The sequence below is a fragment of the Acomys russatus genome, chromosome 5 (assembly GCF_903995435.1).
Source record: "Acomys russatus chromosome 5, mAcoRus1.1, whole genome shotgun sequence".
NCBI lineage: Eukaryota > Metazoa > Chordata > Mammalia > Rodentia > Muridae > Acomys > Acomys russatus.
In genome coordinates this window covers 30,104,930-30,129,984 of record NC_067141.1, presented here as the reverse complement: position 1 = coordinate 30,129,984, position 25,055 = coordinate 30,104,930, and the positions used below count along the sequence as shown (strand labels likewise).

Sequence of the window (25,055 nt, the reverse complement as noted above, 5' to 3'; positions counted from 1 at the left end):
GAGGGGAGCTGCACACACCTCATTGTCCGGAAGTCACTGCTGCTGAGAAGCCGTGGGCCACACTTTTCTGCAGGACAGGCTGAGAGCTACGGCCCCCACCTCCGTGGCCAAAAATCCGTTATAGAAGAACAAACACTGGATATTGGGAGTTAACTGTCAGTTTCTACCACAAACCATCAAGGCAGCTGGGGTTAAATAGTCTGACTTACAAATGGATTGATTTTATTTTATTTTTTTTAATGAAGGCAAAACTTCAAAGGCGATCCAGACTCAAGCCTCTGGCCATTACCCCTGCATCCTTTGTTTATAATTAAACTTAATTGGTGACATCAATGTTTGGAGCTCGCAGCTCAGTGCCTTAGCTTAGCATCGTCTCTGGCTGATGTCCTATCAGTAGCTTATGCTGAATTTGTCGGTTGCGTTATTAGAAATCTTTATTTGCCTGATTATCATCTCATTATATTTAGCAGGGCCATCTGGAGGCTTCGTCTGCTAGAAGATGAAGGATGAAGTCTGGGTGGTCAGCTGTCTCCTTGTTACACACAGCTGATGAGTCATTCAGCATCGCTGACGTCTACCCCTTCTCCTTGGTGGCTTTATGAGGCCACTGGGCCCAGTTCACAGTTGGGGCACTGTGTTTTCTGTCGTTCATATACCCCCTGCTTTCCAGGCTATGAAGCCCATGTTTTCTCTGTACCACCAACCCCCCCAGAAACAAATGCATCTAAGTACTTACAGACTGACATGTCCTTAAGAAATAGAACAAAACCTCAAATATATACTTGTTTTAAAAGAACTAAAATTATCAATTGTGGTGGCACACACGTTTACGCCCAGTGCTCAGAAAGCAGAGGCAGGTGGATCTCTATGAGTCTGAGGCTAGCCTGGTCATATAGTGAGTTCCAGGCCATTTAAAGAGGCTGGCCTGGAAGCTGGGAGGAATGCTTGGCAAAGCAATTAGATGCAGTGATCCAGTGATCTCCCCCCCCCCATCCTTACTTCTTTCTTTCCTTTATAGTGTTAGGAGGTGAAACAGGGGAGGAGTGGGGGTGGAGGAGAATAAAGGATGGGGGAAAAAGAACCCACAAAGTAGCAAAGACAATGTGGCAGGCTAGGCAGATGGGAGGTTTAGTTTCAAGGATGATAGAGTAAAAGGCAGGAAAAGGAGGAATGGACACTTTGTTTCAAAAAGCCAACAAGGTGTTTGCCCAGGCTGTTGTTGGGACAGCCTTTGCATGGGTGGTTTTCAGCAGCAGATTTTTTTTTCTTCTTTTCCTCTTTTTGGGCTATTTTGTTTATAAAAAAGTTGAAAGACTGGCTGAGCAACCAAAAGAAAAAAAAAAGTAGAAAAAAAAAAAAAAGAATCAAGAAAAAGGAGAATAGGTTCGTTCTCTGTGCCCGACCCAGAGAAAGGGAGATTTCCTCGGGTAGAAAGGGGGAAGGAATTGTGTCAGAGGACAGCCAAGTCCAAGACATGAAAGAGTGGGAGGAGAGTCAGATGAGACAGCCGTTTTCAGGAAACAGGGTTAAACCCACAGCGCCACTTGCGAACAGGCAGTCCTGGGTCACAAACTCGCCAACAGCATTCCCAGTAGTTACACAGCGTATGTCTGCTAGAGGTGATCGAATCCACAAGGCTGTGACAAACTAGGATGGTGCCCTGTAGAAATGATGAACCCAAGGTGTTTTAAAGAGGCTGTGATGTCTTATGGGCTCCATCGCTCTTTGTGAAACAAACTCGAAATAATTGGGGTGCTCAAAATAGAATTATTGCCCCAAACTGGAGGGGATTGGTAACAGCTGCACTGGAGGCTGGTCTTCGCTTGCAAGGGTTGTCATGGGGGAGGGAAACAGTCAGGCATTTGGAGCAGTGCAACAGAGCGAGGGGAATTAATATAGCGAGGCACCAGTCGATAGATGAAGGTTGGTCTGCTGATATCCAAGAACAGGCTCAATTTGAAGATGTTGTGATCATTGAACAATGCCATTTATCAGCTTTAAGAGCGTGGGACAAAGCTGAGGAGCCAGGAAAGAAGTCCACATCATTTACACAAATTATACAAGGTTCCGGAGAAGTCTTCAGTGGTTTTTTTTTTTTTTCAAAGATTGATTTTTAGAAGTGAACAAGGCCATGTTCGACCATGATTCTAGACAAGTGCTAATTGAGATCCTGGCATTCGGAAATGGAAAAAAAAAAAAGAATGCAAAAGGGTTATTAGACCATTAAGGGTGAGGGCAGCACCTTTGGAAGTGTGGATCAGGCGGACGACTGATACTGGTTCTAGTGTATATAACGCTATGATAATGGGGCAAGCCATAGCTAAAGGTTTTAGATCTCAAAATGTATGGTGCTTTAACTATCAAATATATGTGCGTTTGCAAACAGACTATGAACAAGTCGCTAAATGTCTCAGATCTCACGATGCCTGGTGCTTTAATTGTGGGAAATATGGCCATTTGTAATAAAATTGTGAACAAGGCATGTAAAAAGGGCAATGTTTTTTCTAAATACAAACCAGAAAGAAGGCCTAGGCTTTCAGGAATGTGCAGGCAAAGTGGTGAGGGCTGCCATTGGACCAAGAGAGATATCCAAGGAAATTTCTTGCCATGGGGAACCTAACTCTAGGCCCCACAGCAAAAAATATGAGCTGCTTGCCTCTTGACAGCCAGGAAATAGCAAACAGGCAGGAAAAAAAACAAACCCTCAACTAAGCATTGCAGTCTAGTGCATGCTACTGCAGGCAGTGTTGCTTAAGACTTGACCAGAGACAAACATCTTGCACTGTCTCAAAAGTTCCATGTTCTAAAATAGCTACTGGAGTTTATGGGCCTTTGCCCTCAGGGACAGCAGGAATGATCTTGTGAAGGAGCAGGTTGGCTTCCCAAGGACTCATTGTGCATTCAGGACTTATAGATGAAGATTTCAAAGGAGAAATTCAAACAATGGCTTATGTTAAAAAAAAAAAAAAAAAGAAGATATGTAATTTAACTCAGGTGATAGAATTGCTCAACTGTTACTGTTTCCCTTTATCAAAGGCAAAGCTGCTCTGGTAGAAAGATCAGGAAAGTTTGGAATTAGAGGAAAACATATATTTTGACAAATAGCTGTTAGTGATCAGAGGCCCAAATTGAAGTTGCAAGTGAACAACATTGAAATAGAAAGTTTTTTTGGGTACAGAAACTGATGTAGCTATCATTTCACAAAAACCTTGGAATTCAGAATGGCCACTTCAAAAAATGATAAAGAGTGGAGAAGCAAAAATTACAACAGTAACATGCTGCTGGGAGTGCCTAGGGAAGCTTCAAAACTGCGAAATTCATAACTAAAACAAATGGGGGGAAATGTGCTGTGAGGACATTGTGCTCCCGGCCCTTTAAAGGATCCCTGGTTGCTAGTCAATTGGCCCTTTAAGAATTCTTAGCCTGGCACAGGCCTCTAATCCTAGGCAGAGGCAGGCTGATCGCTGTTAGTTCGAGGCCAGCCTGCTCTACAAAAGTGAGGCCAGGCCAGCCAGGGATGCACAAATGTCTTGAAAAAACAGACAAACAAACAAACAAACAAAAAAAATTCTTAGCCCTTAGAACTGCGTGACTATTACCTTCAGTGTTGGTTGCCTCTTGGATTTCTGGAAACAGGAGAGGGTATGTAAAAGTCAGCAGAGGCTGAGGAAGGAGACTGAGTAGAGCGAGAGGAGACGGCAGCTGGCGCAGAACTGGGCTAGCAGAGCGAGAGGAGCCGGCAGTGGGGTAGAAGATAGTGCTAGGAAACAGTGGAGCCAGGAGAAGCTGAGCTCAGCAGACAGGCTAAAGCTGTTAGAGTTTAGAGCTGCTAGTACTGGGAAAACTTGGAGAAGGGGCTGTTTAAGCAGACGACTGGGGAACTGAGGGAGGAACAATTGGGAAGGAAATTAGATTCAGGAATCTCTTTCTCTCTCTTCCCTCTATCCTCCCCCCCCCCCCCCCCATCTAGTGTTAGGAAGTGAAACTGGGATGGGTTGGTGATAAAGAGTGGGAAAAAGAAGAACCAACAAAGGAGCAAAGAACAGTTTCACTGTCCAACGCCATGCACGCTGTGCTGGCGAGGAAAGATGCCAGACACTCAGAGACTTACCTACTTCCACAGGGCCTAGGTGGGATGTAGGAGAAAGACATCCATAGACCATCCACCGCCATGCTACAAGAGTGGCACCTAGACACGTAGAGACCCAGTGTTCGCTGTTACACCACACAGCCACATGGGCAGAGGGGGTTACCCAGAGGCCTGCCAGCCATGTGGCTGGTCTTCAGCTGGAGCCACTACAATGTACAAGTTTGTGGTGGACATGTGTGAAAGAAAGAGAAGCAGAACAGTTTGAGCATTGTGAAGGGAGATGGAACTGTTAGGTTCTGCTGCAAGACGTGGCTGGCACGGCCTGCCCTCTACCTAGGGGCGGGGCTTCCCCCTCCCAGAGATTCACTACACAAACCAGACATTTTGGTTCCAGGGCCTCTCGTTTTCCCCCACCTTCCTATCCTCCCTTCTTCCCTTCCTCCCCCACCCCCAGTGTGCGCTCCCCCTTCCCCTCCCCCCATGCCGCTTCCAATACACCTGCATTTATATATTATAGCTTCGTCGCCAATTAGCTCATTCTGTTTATTTAATCAACCAGTCTTAATTTTAGCCTTCGTTAACATGATATCTTAATTTTTTAAATTTTTTAATTTTTATTTTTTTGTAGGCTGGAGAGATGGGTCACTAGTTAAGAGAGCTGGCTGCTCTTTCAGAGGACCTGGGGTCAGTTTCCAGCACCAATCTGGGGGCTCGCATCCATCTGTAACTCCAAGCCCAGGGGAATTCAATGCCTTTTACTGGCCTCCCCTTGTACCAGACAAACACATGGCACACAGACATACATGTAGACAAAACACCCACACCCCCCCACACCCACACCCACATACACACATAAAAGCCCACCTCCACACATAAAATAAGAGAAATAAATCTTAAAATTGATTTTTGTCTCTAACTTTTCTTCTACAATGTATTGTGTTTCTTTTCTGTGTGTACATACATAAAAACAAATATTTGCCACACACACACACACACACACATACACACACACACACACACACACACACACACACACACACAAATATTCACAAAAGGGGCTAGAGAGATAACTCCACAGTTAGGAACTTCGGCTGTTCTTCCAGAGGCCCTAAGTTCAGGTCCTTGCAACACAAAGTGATCTCAAAAGCTTCTGTAAATAAAGTTCCAGGGGATATGTTGCTTTCTGACAGCCTTCTGGCTTCTGTGACCACTGCATGCATGTGGTGCATTCATGCAGGTAAAACACTAACACATTAAATATAAAATAAATAAATATTAAGATATTAAAAAAGACTATAACTTTCTATGTACCCTTCTCTGCTTTATTGAACTATAAGACCATCAACTGGTTTTACATTTACTGTATTTTTCCACTAGAATAAATTTCTTTTCACAGTTATCTGAGACAATCAATTTCCGTGTGAGCTTGGCACTGTCTAACTTTCCATCCTGTGAATGAAAACCTGAGAGCATGGCTGCTCCACTGTATGGCTGAGGAGACGAGCTTATTGTAGGTGTGAGGGAGAGAACAGCCAGAGGCATCTGGAGGAGTCGAAACTGAACGTGGTCAGTAGACTAAACCGGGCCATGAGAGGAAAGAGATGGGAGGAAAAGAAGAGAGAAGAGAGGGGACAAAGAGAACGCCTGGGAACCAAGAGCACCAAGAGACCAAAATGTCAAAATGTCTAAAAATGGCTGAGATATGTAGGAATAAAAAGCTGGGGGTAGGGAAGTGTCTTGAGTGGATGTAACAACTGTCAATAAAGTGCTGTTTAGCCAATCAGCTGGTCAGAAGGACAGGAAGTGGAAGGCAGGTCTTCCTGGAGGAGGCGGAGCCAGAATTGATAGTTGATGGGAAAGGAGGAGAGATGTCTCCGAGGATCTTAGTGGCAAGTGCTTGGGATAAACGTACGCTATGAGGTTTAGAATAGTTTATGTTAGTTTACGAGTAGATTTGTATCAGTTTAGATTCCGCCTGGCTTAGTGCTTGCAGTTTTAAAGTATGTTTCAGTCTCTCTGTGTCAGTTATTGGCTTTGTAGGCCAAACCGATACAATTTACTGTAACAGAGATGCGTGGGAATAAAAGGCTGGGGGAAGGGAAATGGAAGCCTAGCCCCCGGGAGGAGAGGTTTAGTGTGTGTCAGGTGTATGTGAGAAGTGCTGTAAGGAGCCACAGGTACTGAATGGGACTTGTCCTAGGTTATTTTGAGACCCAACATTCTGTCGCCCCCCTTTTGATGGTAAGAGGTGCAGTAATTCTATACTTTCTGCTAGAAGTAAGATGTTGCTGTTGGGTCAGAAAGGTTAGAATAATAGTCGAATTCTGCCCAGTCTTCTCCCTGGAATAGCCCGTCCTGTTGCACACTGAACTGGACAGGAGGGAGCACGCTTATCTGGGCACGGGCACTGTGCAGGATCTCCGCTGGCAATGAGCGCTCAGGCAATGAACACACCCAGGAACAGCTTCAGAGAACTGGTTCAATTTAAAGGGGGAAGAAGGGGAGCAGAGGAGGTATTTATACCCCTGGGGAGGTGGCTAGGGTCTCTGGGAGCAAGGTTTGTGTGCCATGTACCATTTGCCAAGGCAGGGGAGTTAGAAGATGCTTCATCTGCATACCAAGGGGGTGTAGGGTCTATAGGGAAAAAACCTTCTAAGGTCAAACAAGGAAGGAAGCTTGTTAATTGTCAGGGTAACAAATTCTTACTAGGGATGGCAGTGGGGGAGCCAGCTTATCGACTCCAGGGTTGGAGTGGGTGGAAGGATTCTGTTTCAGCCTACCTACCTGTGATGTCATTGCCTGCCTGCCATCGGGGTGTGGCCCTACCCAAGATTTTAACAGGCCACACCCTCCCTGTGGCTCTCTCTCTTACTCATTTACCGACCTCCTTACTCTTTCCCTCTGTCTCTGTCTCTATCTCTCTGGGGCATCCCTCGCTCCTTTCCTTCTCTCCCTATGCTCACTTAATAAACTTCATATAATCTAATGCTTGTTACCTGGCATCTTATTTCTTACTATTAATTATAAAACTGGTGGCCTGTGGTGGGAGGGCTCTTCCAGAATTGTCTTAAGTCTGGAATCCTTTCTACAGAGCTCGTTCTATCTAACACACTTCCCAACACTTTCCTTCTGTTCCAAACTTCACTCTAAATCTCCTTCATTCCCGTCTGAACTCATCACTGCCCTGCCTTCAGAAGGAAATTCTAAGCTGAGGTAAATTTCTGCTGCTCTGATCTCTCTCGGGGTCCAGCGCAGAATGCAGGTGATTTGCTTTGCCATGTGGGCTGCACTCTCGGTCCCAACGGCTCTGGCGTCAACTCAGAGAGTAACCTGGCAGCCGTCCAAATGCCCTGCCACTAAATCGCCAGGACAGACCATCTATTGTTGGTCAACAAATGTCCACCGCAGAGTGTGACCAATTTTGGGCCCCTCTGGTGGGAGTGACTTTGAGCTGGTTGTGCTCCACCAGCCATACATGGTACAATACTTAGCCAATTCCTTCAGCCACGGTGGCTGGAGCCCCCTGTGGTGCTGATTGGGGCACAACCATGCAGCTCCCATGCTGGGGACCTTAGCCTCGGGCTCTGGGGGTTTTGGGGGAGGCATTTCAGGGACTCCTACGCCTGGTTTGGGTCACTTCTACTGCACTGGCAGCATTCAGGCTGCACAGAGCTGGGACAGGGTCAGCAGGGAACTGGCAGCTACCACCGTCTGAATGCTTCCCTGGCTGCTAAAACCCTGCGCAGTCTGATCATGGCAGCCTGCTCCTCAACTGCGGCCCTGCGCTAGCTAGACATCACCGCAGCCTGACCACACTTTCAAATCTGCCCACCAGTGGTTGCTTGCAACACGTGGCAGTCGCCATGTTGATTCAGGATAGAGAAGTTAGACCGTTTGCCCTCTGCACAATTTTTTTTTCGTTTTGGTTTTTTTCGAGACAGGGTTTCTCTGTATAGCCTTGGCTGTCCTGGACTCGCTTTGTAGACCAGGCTGGCCTCAAACTCACAGCGATCCACCTGTCTCTGCCTCCTGAGTGCTGGGATTAAAGGCGTGCGCCACTACAACGGACTCCTCTGCACTGTCTTTGACGGCAGCCACATGACTAGTCACTATCTTTGTTAGGGACAACCACATGACTAGCCGCCATCTTTAAGGGCAGCTATGTGACTAGCTGCCATCTGTTTTCAGCACATCGTGAATATGCTCACTAACCCTGTTTAAATCCTTATTAAACTCCAAATACAGCTTCTAGGTTTTACAATGGTTACCTACTTTTGACTTTTACATTTCAGGGCTATGTTTTTACCCTGATCCAAAATGTTTTTATTTCTAACTTGTGTCTTTACTACTTCCTAGACAAATAAATACTGTTCCTCCTGTCACCAGCTGCCCTGCATTCAACTAAGGCTTCCTGGCTAATGGGTTTGATATGGTTTTTAAATTATTCTATAATGTTCGGCTGTATTAACATTAATTTGTTTACAATGCTAAAACTTATTGTTATGCCCTACCCTTATTCTCAAAGCCTAAAAATCACTGCCTTAAAACGTGTTTAGCCTTATTTTCTAAATAGGATGTTATTGATCATACAAAAAATTGTTCTGCTCCTTTAAGGATTGTGCTATACATACCTTCAAACTGTAAACAAAGTATGCCTATCTAAAGATCCTTAAGATAGACTGAGGTCTCACTACCATCTTCATTAAAAGACTGAGGATGGTTCTTAAACTCCCATAGAGGAACAGGTAAAAGTAGTTTGAAAATATTTACAACCTGAGAGGAGCCTTCCCGCAGGCTCAGCTACATCAGAAACTATGCTCCAGGTCTTAGCCACTACCCTGAGGCAAAAAAATAGAGGTCTGTAATGCCCCCTCCCACCAGGGTCCAGCCTGAGCCAGCTCTGCTAGGGACCTGTTTCAGATGCAGCCAAAAAAGAGACACTGGTTCCATAGCTGCTATAGGCAGAAGGGACACCAGTTCCACAGCCTTGACCATCAGCAAATTGGCCTATGGCTGTCAGAACGGTCCCATGCAGGCTTGTTCTCTGTGCTCCGCCACTGGAGGTTCAACCAGCACGAGAGCTTTTGACAGTTCAGCATTCAAGTTCCTTAACCTGGTGAAGTACAGGTGCCTCTTAGATTCAGCAGCCTTGCCAGACCCAGGGTAACACTGTAGGTCAGTTTTCACATTGCCAGCTTCTAGCATGGGAGGCTTCACATGTCTTTCCAGCCCTCTTCATATGCAGGAGACCAAACTTTAACTGTCAGGCATAGATACAGTCTACCTTGTTACCAGACTTCTTTTTTTTTTTTTTTTTTTTAACCATTCTTTTAACTAAAGGACGGTGAGTACTTATAGCAATTTTGCCTACGTCTTAACACTTCTAAGAAGGTGTTTTATGAATGCTTGAGGGTCCAAGAAGGTGCTTTATGGTTGATACATGAAAGTTATGAATATATATATAATAGGTCTAAGAAGGCGTTTTAAGGTTGATATGTACCAGTTGTGAGTGTTAGAAGGTCTAAGAATGTGTTTTAAGTTGGTAATGCAAGTAATGAAGGTCAACATGTCTGAAAGGATGCTCTATTTCTTCCTGTTGCTATCCTGTTGCTATGCTGTTGTTGTATTAACTGTTCATAGTGTTGACACTGATCAATAGAGCTTGAAGTTATTAGTCTAACGATGGGAAAACAATTCCACTATATGATCCACTATATGATCATAGTTCCAAGCTCAAGATTTTAAATTTCCTTTGATTTGTCTTTTACTTAAAATGTCTTTCATTGTGATAAAATTATATACGTCCAGTCTTCTGATTAGATAGAAGCCCTTCTTTCATGATGTGTGCTGATGCTGAAAATCAAGATCACGTGAGCTTTTTCCTTCTGATCTACAGGAGCTTTCTGCCCTCCCCATGTTACTGTCCCACAGATGTCAGAAAGGCTTCTGCCTTTCCTAAGCTCACCTCAAAGAGTATTTGTACTTTAACATAAAGTTTCCCCCAAGCCTTTACTATGCTATATGGCTACTGCCTTTTCCTACAATATGTACATGTCTAGCAGTGTGTATTTTACTGCAGATTTCAACAAGGATGATGCTAACATGTCTAAAATTTATCTCTTTTTGTAAACTGAAAAGGATTCTTGCAAGCTACAGGAAGTTCACCTCTCAGGTCAAATGGAGTCCAGTTAAGCATTGTCAAGCAACAGCCTAAGTTGCTCACCTATCGCCTATCTCAGAGGGTGGGATTTTTCCGCTTTTTCACTGGTTTTGGGACTCCCCTCTTCTTAACTACCCAATTGCCACCTTTCTGCACCCAACACTGGCTGACAACCTCTGTTTACATGACTGTGGCTGTTCCTTCTCGCTAACCTACAACTAGGACTTTTCTCACTGGGTGAAACTGCTGACACAGCTCTTTCTCTGCCCCTGCCATCACAAAACCCTAGTACTGGGTGGGCTGTGTCCCCTGGCCAGCTCAGCCTCAGAGCTGTGCTCTTTTGGTCACTGTCTAGCATTGATGAGTCGCTGGAACAGTCTGTGCACCTGTTTTTTGAGTCATTATCCATTTCTGGGGGATGCCCTAATGGAATACTGGCTTCACCTCCCCATGAGAAACATCATTCGCCTCCTCTGGGATACCTTTTGGAGAATTTCAAATTCCTATGCCCACAGTAAGGGATGCTAAGCTTATATGCTTGGACAGATACAAAACTAAACCTTTTAAGTTATTATCAGCAATTGAGTAAAATGGAAGGAAGTTCCCCATGTTCAAACCTTTGTAGAGAGATTGGGAGCTTATCTTTTATAGTTCAACCTTATAGAACTTTACAGTTTCTTATATGATTCAGGGTTTTCCATCTACCTATCATCTATCTATCTATCTATCTATCTATCTATCTATCTATCTATCTATCTAATCACTTATGCCTTTATGCCTCCCCCTGCCACCTTTCTCCTTTTTCTCAGAGAAGGGGAGATCCCCCCAAGAGGTACCAGCCCACCATGGCATCTCAAGTCACAGTAGGACTAAACATATCCTCTCCCACTGAAGCCTGACAAGGTGGCCCAGCTGTGGGGAAAAGGGCCCAAAGGCAGGCAACAGAGTCAGAGGCAGCCCCTACTCCCATTGTTAGGGTACCCATGTGTTGACCAGGCTGTATGACTCAGTTTATCCAAATAGCTAAAGCTTAACAAAGTTAGCAAAGACAAAGAGACTAGGTGTTAGAATTCTTCAGTCTGCCCACCTGTGATGTCATTGCTTATCTGTCACAGGATCATGGCCCTGTCCAGGGCCACATAAAAGGACAAACCATCCATGTGGCCCTCTCTCTCTTCCTCTTCTTCTCTCTCTTCCTCTGTCTTTCTCTTTCTTCTTCTCCTTCTTCCTGCCATGTCTGTCTCTCTGGGGTACCCCTTCCCCCTTTCCTTCTCCCCTTATGCTCATTAAATAAACTCTTCTAGAACATAATATCTGGCATCTGGTACCTTATTACCTTATCTTACCTTATTATACCTTTATCTTACTGCCATAATTATTAGACATAAAATTGACGGCCTGTTAAGGAAAAGCCTCTTTCATGATTATTTTAAGTTCTTAAGTCTGGAATTCTTTATACTAAACTCCATTCTTCCAAATATCATTCTAAATCTTCATTCATTCTGGTCTTCACCCATCACCGCCCTGCCTTCAGACCACGATTTGCCCCGGCCTGCCCTGGTTCGACTAACGCTTGGGAGAAAATTTTTCCTGTATAGGAACAGAAGACAAGACACGAAGAAGGGGGCAAGTCTGCATTCTGATCAAACCCCGTTTATTGAAAAATTTCAGAGTTTATATAGGCACAGAGGCATGGGTATTTGCGTAAGCAAGGGTTGCTATGGATACCTAACTCTGGAATGCTCCAGCAGGTATCTACCTTTACAGCTGCTATAATTGCAGGAGGCAAATTCCAGGGAAGTTGTGAAGGATCTGGTCAGTCAGGAAAACCGTTTTAATTGTTGTCAACAACTGGGTAAAATGGAAGGGAGTCCCCCATGTTCAAACCTTTTTCTTTGCTCTCCCAAAAGTTTCAAATGTACACCTAAATGGGATTTTCTCCCTAACCTGCTAACTTTGTCTTCTGCCCACATATATATTCCAGTATCCTGCCAGACCTCCTCCATCTGGGACATCATCAAAGCATCTACCCATGGATGTTCCAGTCCAGTCTCAGAAATCATGCCAACTGGAGCTGCATTGTTCCTCCTAGCTGGACCTGCATTGCCCTTCCCAGCTGCAGATGTTCTTAGATCCTGGACAGCAAATCAACAGCCTGTTCTTCCAGAACCTGGCCAACATTTCAGGCTTTTAACCCCCTATTGGCACTCTACTGTCAGCAGGAAGTAGTTAAGATGATTACTTCGCCTCTTACCCATTTGCAAAAGGCTGAAATGATGTGCTCCAGGCCCAGGACAAACAGCTCCAGGCTCTCCCAGCATTCCTTGGTCCCTATCTGCTGCAGAACTTGGCTGACATACCCTGCCCTCTACCTTGAACTTTCAGGGCAGAACTTTTCCTTCTCCTTCACTATATAATCTGGACATTTTGTTGCTATTGATTTTTTTCTCTTTCTCTTTTTCCCTTACATGGCAGCCCAAAAGCTGCTTCCAATGAACCTGCATTTATATACTTTAACTTACCTTATATAAAAACAGTCCAATGTTCCTCATTTTTTAATTATAGGAAAAGGTAGGAATGTTAGAGTTCTTCAGTCTACCTACCTGTGATGTCATTGCTTACCTGCTATGAGGGCGTGGCCCTGCCCAAGGCCATATAAAAGGACAAACTGTCCACATGGCCCCTCTCTCTTCCTCTTTCTCTCTCTCTCCTTCTTTCCTTTCTTCTTCTTGTTCTCCTCCTCCTCCTCCTCCTTCTTCTTCTTGCTGTCTCTGTCTCTGCCTCTGTCTCTCTCTGAGGTACCCCTCCCCCTTTCCTTCTACCTCCCATGCTTATTTAATAAACTCCTCTACAACATACTTTCTAGCATCTGGTACCTTATTACATTATTGCCTTATATCTTACTGCCTTAATTATTAATCATAAAACTAGGCATATACATTTTCAAGTCAGTTACTGTTAACCTGAGTAGACCTTTGGAATTTATAAACCTTATTGATCAAATACACATTATTTATCAAATATTACTATTATTTAAATTTTTAAAAAATTTATTTATTTATTATTATGTATACAGTGTTCTGCCTACATGTATACCTGTAGGCCAGAAGAGGGTATCAGATCACATTGCAGATGATTGTGAGCCATCATGTAGTTGCTGGGAATTGAACTCAGGACCTTTGGAAGAGCAGGCAGCGCTCTTAATCACTGAGCCATCTCTCCAACCCTATTTAAAATTTTTTAGAAGCCTGGTGTTGAACAGTTAGCAAAGACATAAGTATTTAGACATATACCTCTGTTTCTGCTATATATATTTATATCTTTATAACCTTAGGAATTTATTTCCATCAAAAGTCCATCCTAATCCAAAATATTTTGGAGAGCTTCTGTTGCTTCTTTAGTCTAAAAGGAGATAACAACAATAAGCACAGAGTTCATTGGGACTAAAAACTTTTACTGGTGATGCCTTAGTTGGCTTATACTGTGTAGCCATCTTAATCAAGGTGGTGGTAAAGTCATGTGGCATGTACTCATATTAGCCTTAGTAAAGATGGGTGCCAGCCACATGGTTGCTTCCATTCCGATGAGGTCATTAGCCAAGATGGAGGCAAATAACATGGTTGCTATAAAAACATCAGTTTTCCTAAGCAAGAATTGAATTCAAGTTACATACATAGCAAGTAGATCTATTTTTCTAAGAGCTGAATCACATAGATAGTATGTTGCAGCAAATTAAGATTACCCACGTACAGAGTGTTTTGTTTTACTATCAATCTTTTGTTACAAATTTTAAGCTGAAATTTGTTACAGATTTTGTTTTGTTTTGTTTTTCCAGATTTTTAAAAAAAACACACTCAATGAATTTACACATCCTGAGACAAAGGCTCTTTATACAAAGTAATCTTAAAACATTTCTTGAGAGCAGAGCACAGAGAAATCATAGAGATAAAATATTCTGAAGTGTGGAAAATAGAGAGTTTGGGATTGTAGAGCAGAGGAAGTTTAGATTTAAGAGTTCTTGGTGTCATTTATTTGTGCAGGGGAAGAAGTTGTACCATATGAGAGAATTTGAAAATTGACTGTGTCAATTCTTGGCCATTGATTGAGCTGTGTTGAGGCCAAGCTGTCTTCAGTGAGGTAATGAAGCTTAATAACATCTTTGCGTCCATGAAGTGAAGGGTGAGAACCCAGGTACAAGACGCCTAGGGTACGCACAACTCCCCAAAATGGGAATTTATGTAAGTGTGAGAACCCAGGTACAAGATGCCTAGGGCATGCACAACTCCTAAAAATGGGAATTTATGTAAGTGTGAGAACCCAGGTACAAGACGCCTAGGGTACGCACAACTCCTAAAAATGGGAATTTACGTAAGTGTGTAAACCAAGGTACTAATGCCTAGGGTACGCATAACTCCTAAAAATGGGAATTTATGTAAGTGTGAGAACCCAGGTACAAGACGCCTAGGGTACGCACAACTCCTAAAAATGGGAATTTACGTAAGTGTGTAAACCAAGGTACTAATGCCTAGGGTACGCACAACTCCTAAAAATGGGAATTTATGTAAGTGTGAGAACCCAGGTACAAGATGCCTAGGGTACGCATAACTCCTAAAAATGGGAATTTATGTAAGTGTGTAAACCAAGGTACTAATGCCTAGGGTACGCATAACTCCTAAAAATGGGAATTTATGTAAGTGTGTAAACCAAGGTACTAATGCCTAGGGTATGCACAAACTCCTAAAAATGGGAATTTATGTAAGTGTGTAAACCAAGGTACTATCGCCTAGGTTATACATAAGTTTATTTAAGGCTTAATGCCATTTCTTTTGCTCAAGGCAACCCTGCTGTCTCTAAAACAGGGTGCATTTCCTCGGGAGACAGGTAGCAGCTTAACCTATGCATCAGGTGCCATAGAGCCTAGAGAAGGACAATTAGTTTAAAAGGTGGAAGCGTCCATCCCTATGGAGAGAAGGGGTGAGACAAAAGCACCTGCAACAAGTGTGTAAACCCAGGTACAAGATGCCTAGGGCATGCATAATGTATAATGCTGGTGAGAAATTATATAATTTCTGAATAAAAGTACCAGGCCCTGATGCTGGATAAGACTCGACAGGATTCATCCTCCAGCATGCTGAGATGCTGACAACCTGAGTTCTTTGTGGTTCATCCACAGTGCTTCGGTTGCTGTTCATCATCAGAACAGAACATCCCCCAGGACAGCTTTGGAGAAAGCTTCTGACTCCCATTGGTCCAGCATTTCAGACTGTCTCACACAGGACTTTTATTAAGCCCGAATTTCTCAACATTTAGAGACTGGACCAGAAATGCTATCTCCGGCTTGTTTCCACCTGGCCCTCAGGTCAGTCAGCAGGAGTACATGGAAGGGGCAGTGGGAATGGATGGGACAAGAGACGCGAGAAATAAAGACAAGACGGTATTCCGACCAAGTCTTTGTTTATTGTGCAGCAGAGCAACAGTATATACAGTCAGCGGAAGGAGGGGTGGAAGGCAGGGGGTGGAGCAAGGGAAGCAGGTGTCCTGGTTCCGCAGAAACATTGGGTATATCTAAGCAGGACATAGGAAAAAACACCAAATGTAACCAATGGAAAGGTATGCTCAGTACCAGCTCTGAGTGCATGGCCTTATGAAAAACAACATGCCAGAGAGGGGCTCCCTACATTGTTTAACCATTTTCCTAGTTGTATTTGGGCCCCTGAGTAGGTATTATTCGTCCCAAGTCAGCCTGAAGAAGCTTTAAAAAGAGAACGCCGTCCCATCTCCCTTAAAGGGAGGTTGGATAAGGCTTTGGGCTATGGATGTTTATCTTCATTGGGAATTGATTGTGTTAATATTGGTTTTGTTCAGAGAGAGAATGAGGTTGGACTCAGGGATTTTTCTCTGAGAATATAGAAATATATAGGAATGATAGGACAAAAGGCAGATTATTGAATCTACTCTTCAACGTAAGGCCTTAATTGTTACTCACAAGGCAATTTTTAATTCATTGGTACAGAATATTAGATATTGATATAAAATGGGCTTATTTTTAATTCACTTTACTATTCAATTTTATCACAAGACTATATATCTTAGGTGTAGTAGATAGATAAAGTAAAATATTTAGATTAAGTCTTCAAAAACCTCAGAGACCTAGAGAATATGGCATTTAAAGAAATTTTATTTGTTTTGAGGAGTCTTTGAAAATGAGACAGGTTGACTCCTGGCAACACCCAGCCTGTCTCAAAGAAGGTAATGAACATCTAAGAACCTCCTTATGGAGATGGCTTCAGATGTGGCAAACCAGCCACTGGGCAAAAATGTCCTTGTTTTCTGCCACAGACAGAATTCTGCCTGAAATGGGTAAGCTTGAATGCAGGTGGAGTTGATGTCCAAACTCTGTCAAGACAGGGTAAGCAAGTCCTCAATAGTTCCTGCTTCACAAATATGTCTGTCAGATACATTGGGCCAGAAGGCTAAAGATGATGCTCCAACGTGTTAGAAAGTTTTGGGTGATTGTTCCGGCGGCAAGGTGTCTCTGTAATTTTTTATCTTGGAAGCTGCTAACCTGTACTTCCTATTTACTCAGCTAATTAATTTTATTCCTTCTCAAGTCTCTGATGGGGTTAAATACAACAAAACATTATATATCATAGATATAATGACTGTTTTGTGGTTCTTGCGTATGTATATTGTATATTGGTGTAATGATATAAATGTATAGGTGAAAGGTTATTTATTAGACTAAAAAGGGGAATTGTGGAGGAATGCTGAGTGGATGTAACATCTATCAATAAAGCACTGTTTTGCCAATCAGCTGGGTAGAAGGACAGGAAGTAGAAGGTGGGGCTTCCTGGAGGGGAGTGTGGAGAGGAGTCAGTTGGGAGGAGAGACAGTTGACTGAGTGGAAGGATGAAAGAGAGAATGACCGGACTAGCATCTCAGTGGCAAATGCTTGGGGTATACGTATTATATATGTATTATACATCAGTTTAGAGTAGTTTGTTTACCATAGTTTAGGAGAAGATTTGTATTAGTTTAGATTCTGCCAAGTGTTGTTCTAGATTCTGCCCAGCATTGTTCTAGCAGCTTTAAAGTACGCTTTAGACTCTGTGTCTTTATTTAATTACCATAGGTTGAACCAACATTTTTTTAAATGTAACAATTAAATTCCCATTTTTGAGGAGTTTATGCATACCCTAGGCATCTTGTAACTGGGTTTACACATTTGTTGCAGGTGTTTTTGTCTCACCCTTTCTCTCTATAGGGGATGGACATTTCTACCTTTTAGACTAAATGTCCTTCTCTAGGCTCTGTGGCACCTGATGGAGAGGTTAAGCCACTACCTGTCTCCCGAGGAAATGCACCCTGTTTCAGAGACAAGCCGGTTGCCTTGAGCAAAAGAAAAGGCATTAGGGTCACCCTTTTAAGTATGTGAATTTTAGCCTTGAGTTTTTGGGATCTAACTAGGCTGATTTGTACTTTGTCACCTGTAAGTCCTCGGTGTCTTTTTGCATCTGGCGTGACTGTCACCTGTCCCCCATGAAAGTAGCTCACGTTTAGAGGGATAAGCTGGCTGCCAGAGCACTGACACTTTAACTCCGCAAAGGCTTTTTGACATGAGAGGCATGCAGTTTGCATGTCTGTTTAAATCATAGGCTGTTTTTGCAAATAATTTATCAGCAGAGGAGTCACACCCTGTGGAGACCAGGCTGGTCCAGAACTCACAGAGATCCACCTGCCTTTTTCTCCATTGTGTTAAGATTAAGGGTGTGTGCCACCACTGCCCTGCACAAATATTTCATCTCAATTCCAGTCAATCTAAAAAATTTTAAGTAATATTTAAGAGTTATCAAAAAAATTCTAAATCTTGGGTCAGTTGCACCAATTTTAGGCTTCAGTAAGCAAAGCCCTATCCACCATTCTTTTGAATTTAGTTATTGCTAATTTGCACAGGTGGACCCTTTCCAGAGAGAGCTGAGAAATACCTTGCAGCTAATAGGTTCCGAATTTCAACTGCTACCAACTTTACAGGAAAAGAGTTTGGAACCTTCTTCCCTTCTCATTGTTGGTAACTTAGCTTGATATCTCTCAGCTTTCTGCCTTTCTCCCTGAACAACAAAAGCCAAGAAAAGCCCAAAAAGTATCCAGGAGCCTTCTGCCATATAGACTTAGCTCTTAGGGAGCAATTCCCCCAACAAAACCACAACAAAGTATATTTTTTCAAGGATGTGGATACATTAGATAAGTTGGGTGCCAATTTGTTACAGTAAAATAGTATCAGTTCAGCCTAAAATTGCTAAATAAGGACACAGAGTCTGAAGTATACTTTAAAGCTGTCAGCTCTATTCTGGGCAGAAATCTAAACTAATACAAATCTTCTTCTAAACTATGGTAAACAAACTAAACTGTTATATAATACACATACCCCAAGCATTTGCCATTATGATGCTCATCCAGCCATTCGCCCCATCGTCTTCTTACCCAGTCCATTGTCTCTCTTGCTCCCCTCCAGGAAACCCTGCCTTCCACTTCTTGTTCTTCTGCCCAGATGATTGACTAAACAGTGCTTTATTGATATATGTTAGATCCACTCAGCATTCCTCCACAACAGAGGCAGAAAAAGTTACAAAACAAGCTGGGCATGTGGCACATACCTTTAATCCAAGCACTTGGGAGGCAGAGGCAGGTGGAGCTCTTTGAGTTTAAGGCTAGCCTGGTCTACAAAGTGAGTCTAAGACAGCCAGGATCGTTGCACAGAGAAACCCTGTCTTGGGGGAAAAAAAAGAGCCACAAAACAAGCTGCTGGAGGGAGGGTTTCTATAAACTCCAAGAAAAAGCAGAGAGACAGAGGACAGTGTAGCTGCAAGGGAAAACAGTCACAAACGGGATCTCTACCCAGGGGACGATTCTAATATCAGAGGAGCCCAGAAGGGCTTAACAAAGCTGTGAGACTACAGCTTCTATGGGCAGGCATGGAAGTTCCAGGAGGAAGCTAAAAACAAAGGGCACAGAAGGTTAAACAACAATAATTTCAGTCCACAGTGTCCCCAAATGGATGGAGAAACTTGTGAGAAAGAAGTGTCCCAAATTACACAGGAGAGGTGTACATCTTCCATGCAATAGAGGCCTAGTAGGGCAAGAGGAGTGCCCTGGCACATGGGAGTAGCTTCTGTAGTAATAGTGGACAAATCAGTCAGCTCCAGAGGTGGGCTTGGAGAGGCTTTTGGGGGAAAGGAAAGTTATTATAGCGGGAGATGGGTAAGTGTCTTAGATAGCTGCCCATGTGGTATGGCCCCAGAGCATATAGAAAGCTTAAGATACACTTTGGGTGCCCCAAAAGGTATAGGAGGCTCCAGGAGCCAGAGAGAGGAACTTTTTACCCTGTCAGTGAGGAGAGATGTGTGGTTAGAGCAGGTGGAGGGCAGAAGCAGCTGAAGAGGTGGACTTTAGAATTTGGACTCAAACATGGTGGGTGTCAGGAGCCAGAAGAAACCAACGATTCAAACACGCCTTAGCAGAGAGTCAATCCAGCAGCTTGGTTCAGAGAAACCAAGTCCCTTAGAAGGGAGCTTTTTATGGTCACTCCTATGGCCTCAGCACCCGATGAATAAAAAAACTGAGAAAGTGACTGCTGCACAGTGCGGTTGAAGAGAAGGGTGTCTTGTAAATGTGAGGGAGAGAACAGGCGGAGGCCTCTGGAAGAGCCCAACCTGAGCATGGCCAACAGACTGAACCAGGCCATAATGGGAGAGAGAGAGAGAGAGAGAGAGAGAGAGAGAGAGAGAGAGAGAGAGAGAGAGAGAGAGAGAGAGAGAGAGAAGAAGAAGAAGAAGAAGAGAAGAGAAGAGAAGAGAAGAGAAGAGGAGGGGCAAAGAGAACATTGAGAACCAAAAGCATCAAGTGGCCAAAAGACTGTGTGTCCAAGATGGCTGACTTATACAGAGATCAGAAGCTGGTGAGTGGGTATAGGGAAGGGAAGCAGAAGCCTAACCCCTAGGAAGAAGAGGTTTAGGGTAGAGGGTGGGGCTAGAACTGTAGGGAGGAACCATAGGTACTGAGTGAGAATTGTACCAGGCTCCTTTGAGACCTAACACCCTGTCACTGTTCTCACTCCTACCATCTTAGCATATACTTACAATGGGAATTCATGGGGCCAATGGACCTGAATCGGGCCAGGTAGCAAAGGCCAAGAGCTGTGTTATATTTCATTTGCATTGACTTAGCCTCTGATTCTTTTCATTAACTTTATTAGCCAAGGTGAATTTTGAACATTTCCACTGATTAGGAAAGTGAAAAACACCCAAAGTCTGAGTGTGGAAAATTATATGTTATTTAAAGGACTGCATATTGCATAACATGTTAACTCATTTACTTTCAGAGAATTTGCAGTTCAACGTCCACAGGTACTGATAGAGGTAGTACACAGACAAGTTACTCACAAAGTAGATCTTTAACAGATTCATCACAGAAAGAAACGTCAGCAGAATGTTCCTCTTGGTGACTTTAAAGGGAGTAGCTTCCTTACCTAACACTTAACTCATGAGGAATACTGTGGCCCCATGTAGAAGGGCAGAGGGCCACATTAAGAAAGGGTCGAGATCTGCTTTTTATTGAAACAGAACTTGCTAAATCCTTCGGAGTATTTCACATAGGAACATTTTTTTTTTGTCTTCCTTTGGACATAGCCATTTGTCCTGAATGGCCTTTCAAGATCTCCTAAACCAAGCTGGCAGCCTGGGAAGATTCCAGATCCTTCAGATGACTTTCATTTTGATCTGCAACATCATAGTGTCTCCTCATACTCTGTTGGAGAACTTCACTGCAGCCATTCCCAGCCATCGCTGCTGGGTCCCCATCCTTGACAATGACACTGCCCCTGATAATGACAGTGGGATCCTGAGCCAAGATGACCTCCTGAAGGTCTCCATCCCACTGGACTCCAACTTGAGACCAGACAAATGCCGGCGCTTCGTCCAGCCACAGTGGCATCTCCTACATTCTAATGGCACCTTCCCCAGTGTGACAGAGCCAGACACAGAGCCCTGTGTGGACGGCTGGGTGTATGATCAAAGCACCTTCCTCTCCACCATTGTTACTGAGGTAAGTGGCTTCATTTTCTGCTGTAAGTTCATGACAGGTTGTTTAGCAATAGTATGAACAGTGCACATGCTTTGTGCCTAGAGTTGGCATTTTAGCCACTATTGATTGCTTATCTATTAAAAATGAAATGCATATTCAATGAGTCTCATAAATACAAAAAGGACATGAATTTATTCTCCTGGTTATCCACTCTAAGGAAGGACCGCAATTTAATAAGTAACTTATGTACTTATTATGTATCAAATCAGTTTAAGCAAATAATTTGTGGACCCTTTAATAAGTATTACAGTCAATATTTATTTTTTCAGCTTTGATTTCAAGTAAGAAATATCTAGGAAATTAAAGAAAAACATAGTTGGTTGTTTGGGAGCATGGCTCACTGGTAGAATGCTTGTGTGGCACGTATGAACCCAGGATTCATTCCCTAGCACTCTAAAGAGTCTCTATACTTTACCTTCTGTGATAGGGTAGAACGGGGCTGTGCACAAGGCCTGGGGCACCAAGTTCAGTATTGTCTGTCTGTCTGTCTGTCTATCTATCTATCTATCTATCTATCTATCTATCTATCTATCTATCCATCTCATCTACTTCCAGAGCGATATGAGAAGCTATGCTTCGGTATGGGATGCAGAACATTTTTTAAGGCTCTGAAATGGTTGCAGTATATGACCAAATTTGAGAGCTTCTCAGCACGGACTATAAGTCAGTAGTGCACCCTGAAGAACTAGGCCCTAGTTACCAAGGGAAGATTCCTGAATCCAGGTGTGTTTAAGATGAGACTAGGATGGTAGAAGTCAGGCGTTGCTGAAACGGGAGAGGAGTTCAGAAGGTTGCTAGAAGGAGATCTGAGGGTCATGTTGACTGACAGGCTGTACCTTACTTGGCTGATTTCCATATCTTTCAGTGGGACCTGGTGTGTGAATCTCAGTCACTGGATTCAATAGCTAAGTTTTTATACTTGGCTGGTGTATTACTAGGACATATCCTATGTGGCTGCTTAACAGACAGGTGAGTACCTCTTCTTCATGCCTCTCTGTATGGAGGACTTTAGTCACCCGAGGGTCGTTCATTTATTCTTAAGTAGCCATTTCAAATTATATTCTTCTAGCTGCAGAAGCATCCCAGAGATCCTAGAAACCCACAAACACAAATGGAAAGGTGAGTCAGTGTGACAGGTGCCATTTGAATAAAAGTCTATGTGTTGTGTGGACATGAACACCCTCCCCATGAAATATGATGGTGTTTCAGGACTGGGAGAGTAGAGAGAAAGTGTCACACAATGGTTGAGAGATATGAGAAACCGTCAACTATGGGAAAGAGACAAAGATGTTTTAACACAGTTTTCATCCTATTTGAAGATTCAAAAATAGAAAACAGCATTGACACTCTTGCCAAGGGCACTGTGCTTTCTCCCTCCTGGACACTGCACTGAATAGCTGTGGTACACAGACACTGGGCATCGTGCCTTCATTGTTCAAGCACAATGGTGGAAAAATCCTTTGCTGCCAGTGGTGCCATCGTTGTGATGGGAGCTCTGTCTGTCACTTTCATTTTTGCTTCTGCCAAAGATGATTTTTTTTCCCTCAGAGATGATTTTTAAATGTTACCCTTTCAGACTATGAAACAATTCATCTAATGACAACTGCCATCACAGTTTGTGATTTAATAACTTAGATCTGTGTTACAGTACATTGTATCCGTTCAGCCTACAAAGCAAATAACCGACACAGGGAGACTGAAACGTACTTTAAAGCTGCCAGCACTTTGCCGGGCAGTGTCTGAACTGATTCTAATCTACTCGTAAACTAAACAAACTACTCTAAACCTTATAACAGATCTGTTGCCTGAAAACACCTCTTTTTTAAATAGAGGACCATTTCTGCCAAGCAAGTTGCTGCCTTTTCCTGTAGCAGAGGTAGCCTACACTGGGCCCTCATATAGTACAGAGTGTACATAGCTCCCTTGTGTATCTTTTAACTTTAGACATTTAGTGTCACTGTGTATATATGCATGTGGTGTGTGCACGTGCGCATGAACATATGTGCCATGGCTTGCAGTGTGGAGATTAGAGGCCAACTTTATGGGAGTCTGTTCTCTCCCTCCACCTTTGCATGGCAGCTGGAGAGCTTACTAAGGTTGCCAGGCATAGGCTGCAAGTGTCTTAAGACACAAAGGTATCTCACTGGCTCTGCACCTCTTTTATAAGGCCACCAATTCCACTCATAAGGGCTCCATTCTCATATTTCTTTAAAAAAAGAGTATCTTTTATTTTTTTCTTTGACAATTTCGCAGTTGTCAGCAACATATCTCTCTATCCGCCTCCACTGACCCCTCCACTCCCTTGCAGGTGCCCCAGCACATCCCTCGCTCCCTTTATATAGTCTCCTTAAAGAAGTCATTATAGGTTAGGTGGCTTATGACATTTTTATTGGTGTGGGTGTTTAGCCTGTATGTGTGCCTGTGTTCCATGAGTGTGCCTGGTTCCAGGGGAGGCCAGAAGATGGTGTCAGACACCCTCCAACTGGAGTTACAGATAGTTGTAAGCTTCCATGTGGGGGCTGGGAATAGAACCTTCTGGAAGAAGAGCCAGTGCTCTTACCCCACATTATGATATTTCAAACAGCGTGTTTCTGTGGTTCTTCCTCCACACCCGCTTGTGGTTTCCATGCCCTCCCTGTTGCTGCCACCTAGAGTCTCTTCCCTCTCATGTCCCGTTGTCTTTCCCCCACTCTCATCCTTCCCCATCACCCAGTATTTGGCCTCTGTTCTGGATTTTCAGGCTTTACCCACATTTACACCTCTTTACATATATGCATTACAGCCTATGATCCTCATGTATGAGGGCACATGCAGTTTGTTCTTTCTGGGATTGGGTGACTTCACTTAATATTATACTTTTTGGATCCATCTATTTCCTGAAAATCTCATGATTTACAGCCAAAGAATACTCCACTGGGCGCATGCATTGCATTTTCATTATTGGTTCATCTGTTGATGGACATCTAGGCTGGTTCGATGTCTTTGCTATCACAAATATAGCAGCAGTGAAAATGATGAGCGGGTAACTCTGTGGCAGGATATGGAGTCTTTTGGGTCTATGTCCAGGAGCTATATGGATAGGTCATATAGTAATTTTAATTTTAATTTTTTGAGGCACCTCACAGCCAATTTTCATATTAGTTGTAATAATTTGCACCACCACTGGCAGTGAACAAATGTTTCTCTTTCACCACATCATCTTCAACATTTGTTTTCAGATTTCCTGATGATAGCCATTCTGCCTGTAAGGTTCCCTCTCACATTTAACACAATCTGAAAGATCCCTCTTAGTACTATCAGACCAGATAGTAATTTTCTATGTATGAATCCTGGAGGCACATCAGACTGTAGCAAGTTTGTAATATGTTGCATGAATGCCAAGTAAGTAATTATGGTTGGAAGTAATGTTCACCCCTACATTTTGAGACTTGTGGTATATTCTTTGCTTTTCTGTTAGTTACTGAAATATTAAAATTTCTCACTCCATTAAACTATTTTTCCCTTTAACTTTGTGTTTTTGTTTTGTGTATTTGAAAAGACTGTTTATATAAATGTAAAGTTGAGATTCAGCGATATAATTTATGTTTTCTTTTATCAATGAAGACTCATTAAACTATTTATTCAGTTTGTTGTTTGTGGGTTGCTTTATCTTATTTATTTTAAAGA

General features: G+C 43.2%; 2 protein-coding genes across 2 annotated transcripts in view; one reads left to right on the top strand and one right to left on the bottom strand.

Moving 5' to 3' along the window:
- Macrod1 (mono-ADP ribosylhydrolase 1) overlaps positions 1 to 25,055 on the bottom strand; it is an 899,697-nt gene that overhangs the window by 37,400 nt on the left and 837,242 nt on the right. The gene's annotated exons all lie outside the window — the stretch shown is intronic.
- LOC127189792 (solute carrier family 22 member 19-like) overlaps positions 20,883 to 25,055 on the top strand; it is a 44,030-nt gene continuing 39,857 nt past the window's right edge. The window contains exons 1-2 of the mRNA XM_051146895.1: positions 20,883 to 21,350; positions 22,255 to 22,358. Of these exons, the coding sequence (XP_051002852.1) occupies positions 20,949 to 21,350; positions 22,255 to 22,358 (506 nt within the window). The 5' untranslated portion in view covers positions 20,883 to 20,948. The remainder of the gene's footprint in view (positions 21,351 to 22,254; positions 22,359 to 25,055) is intronic.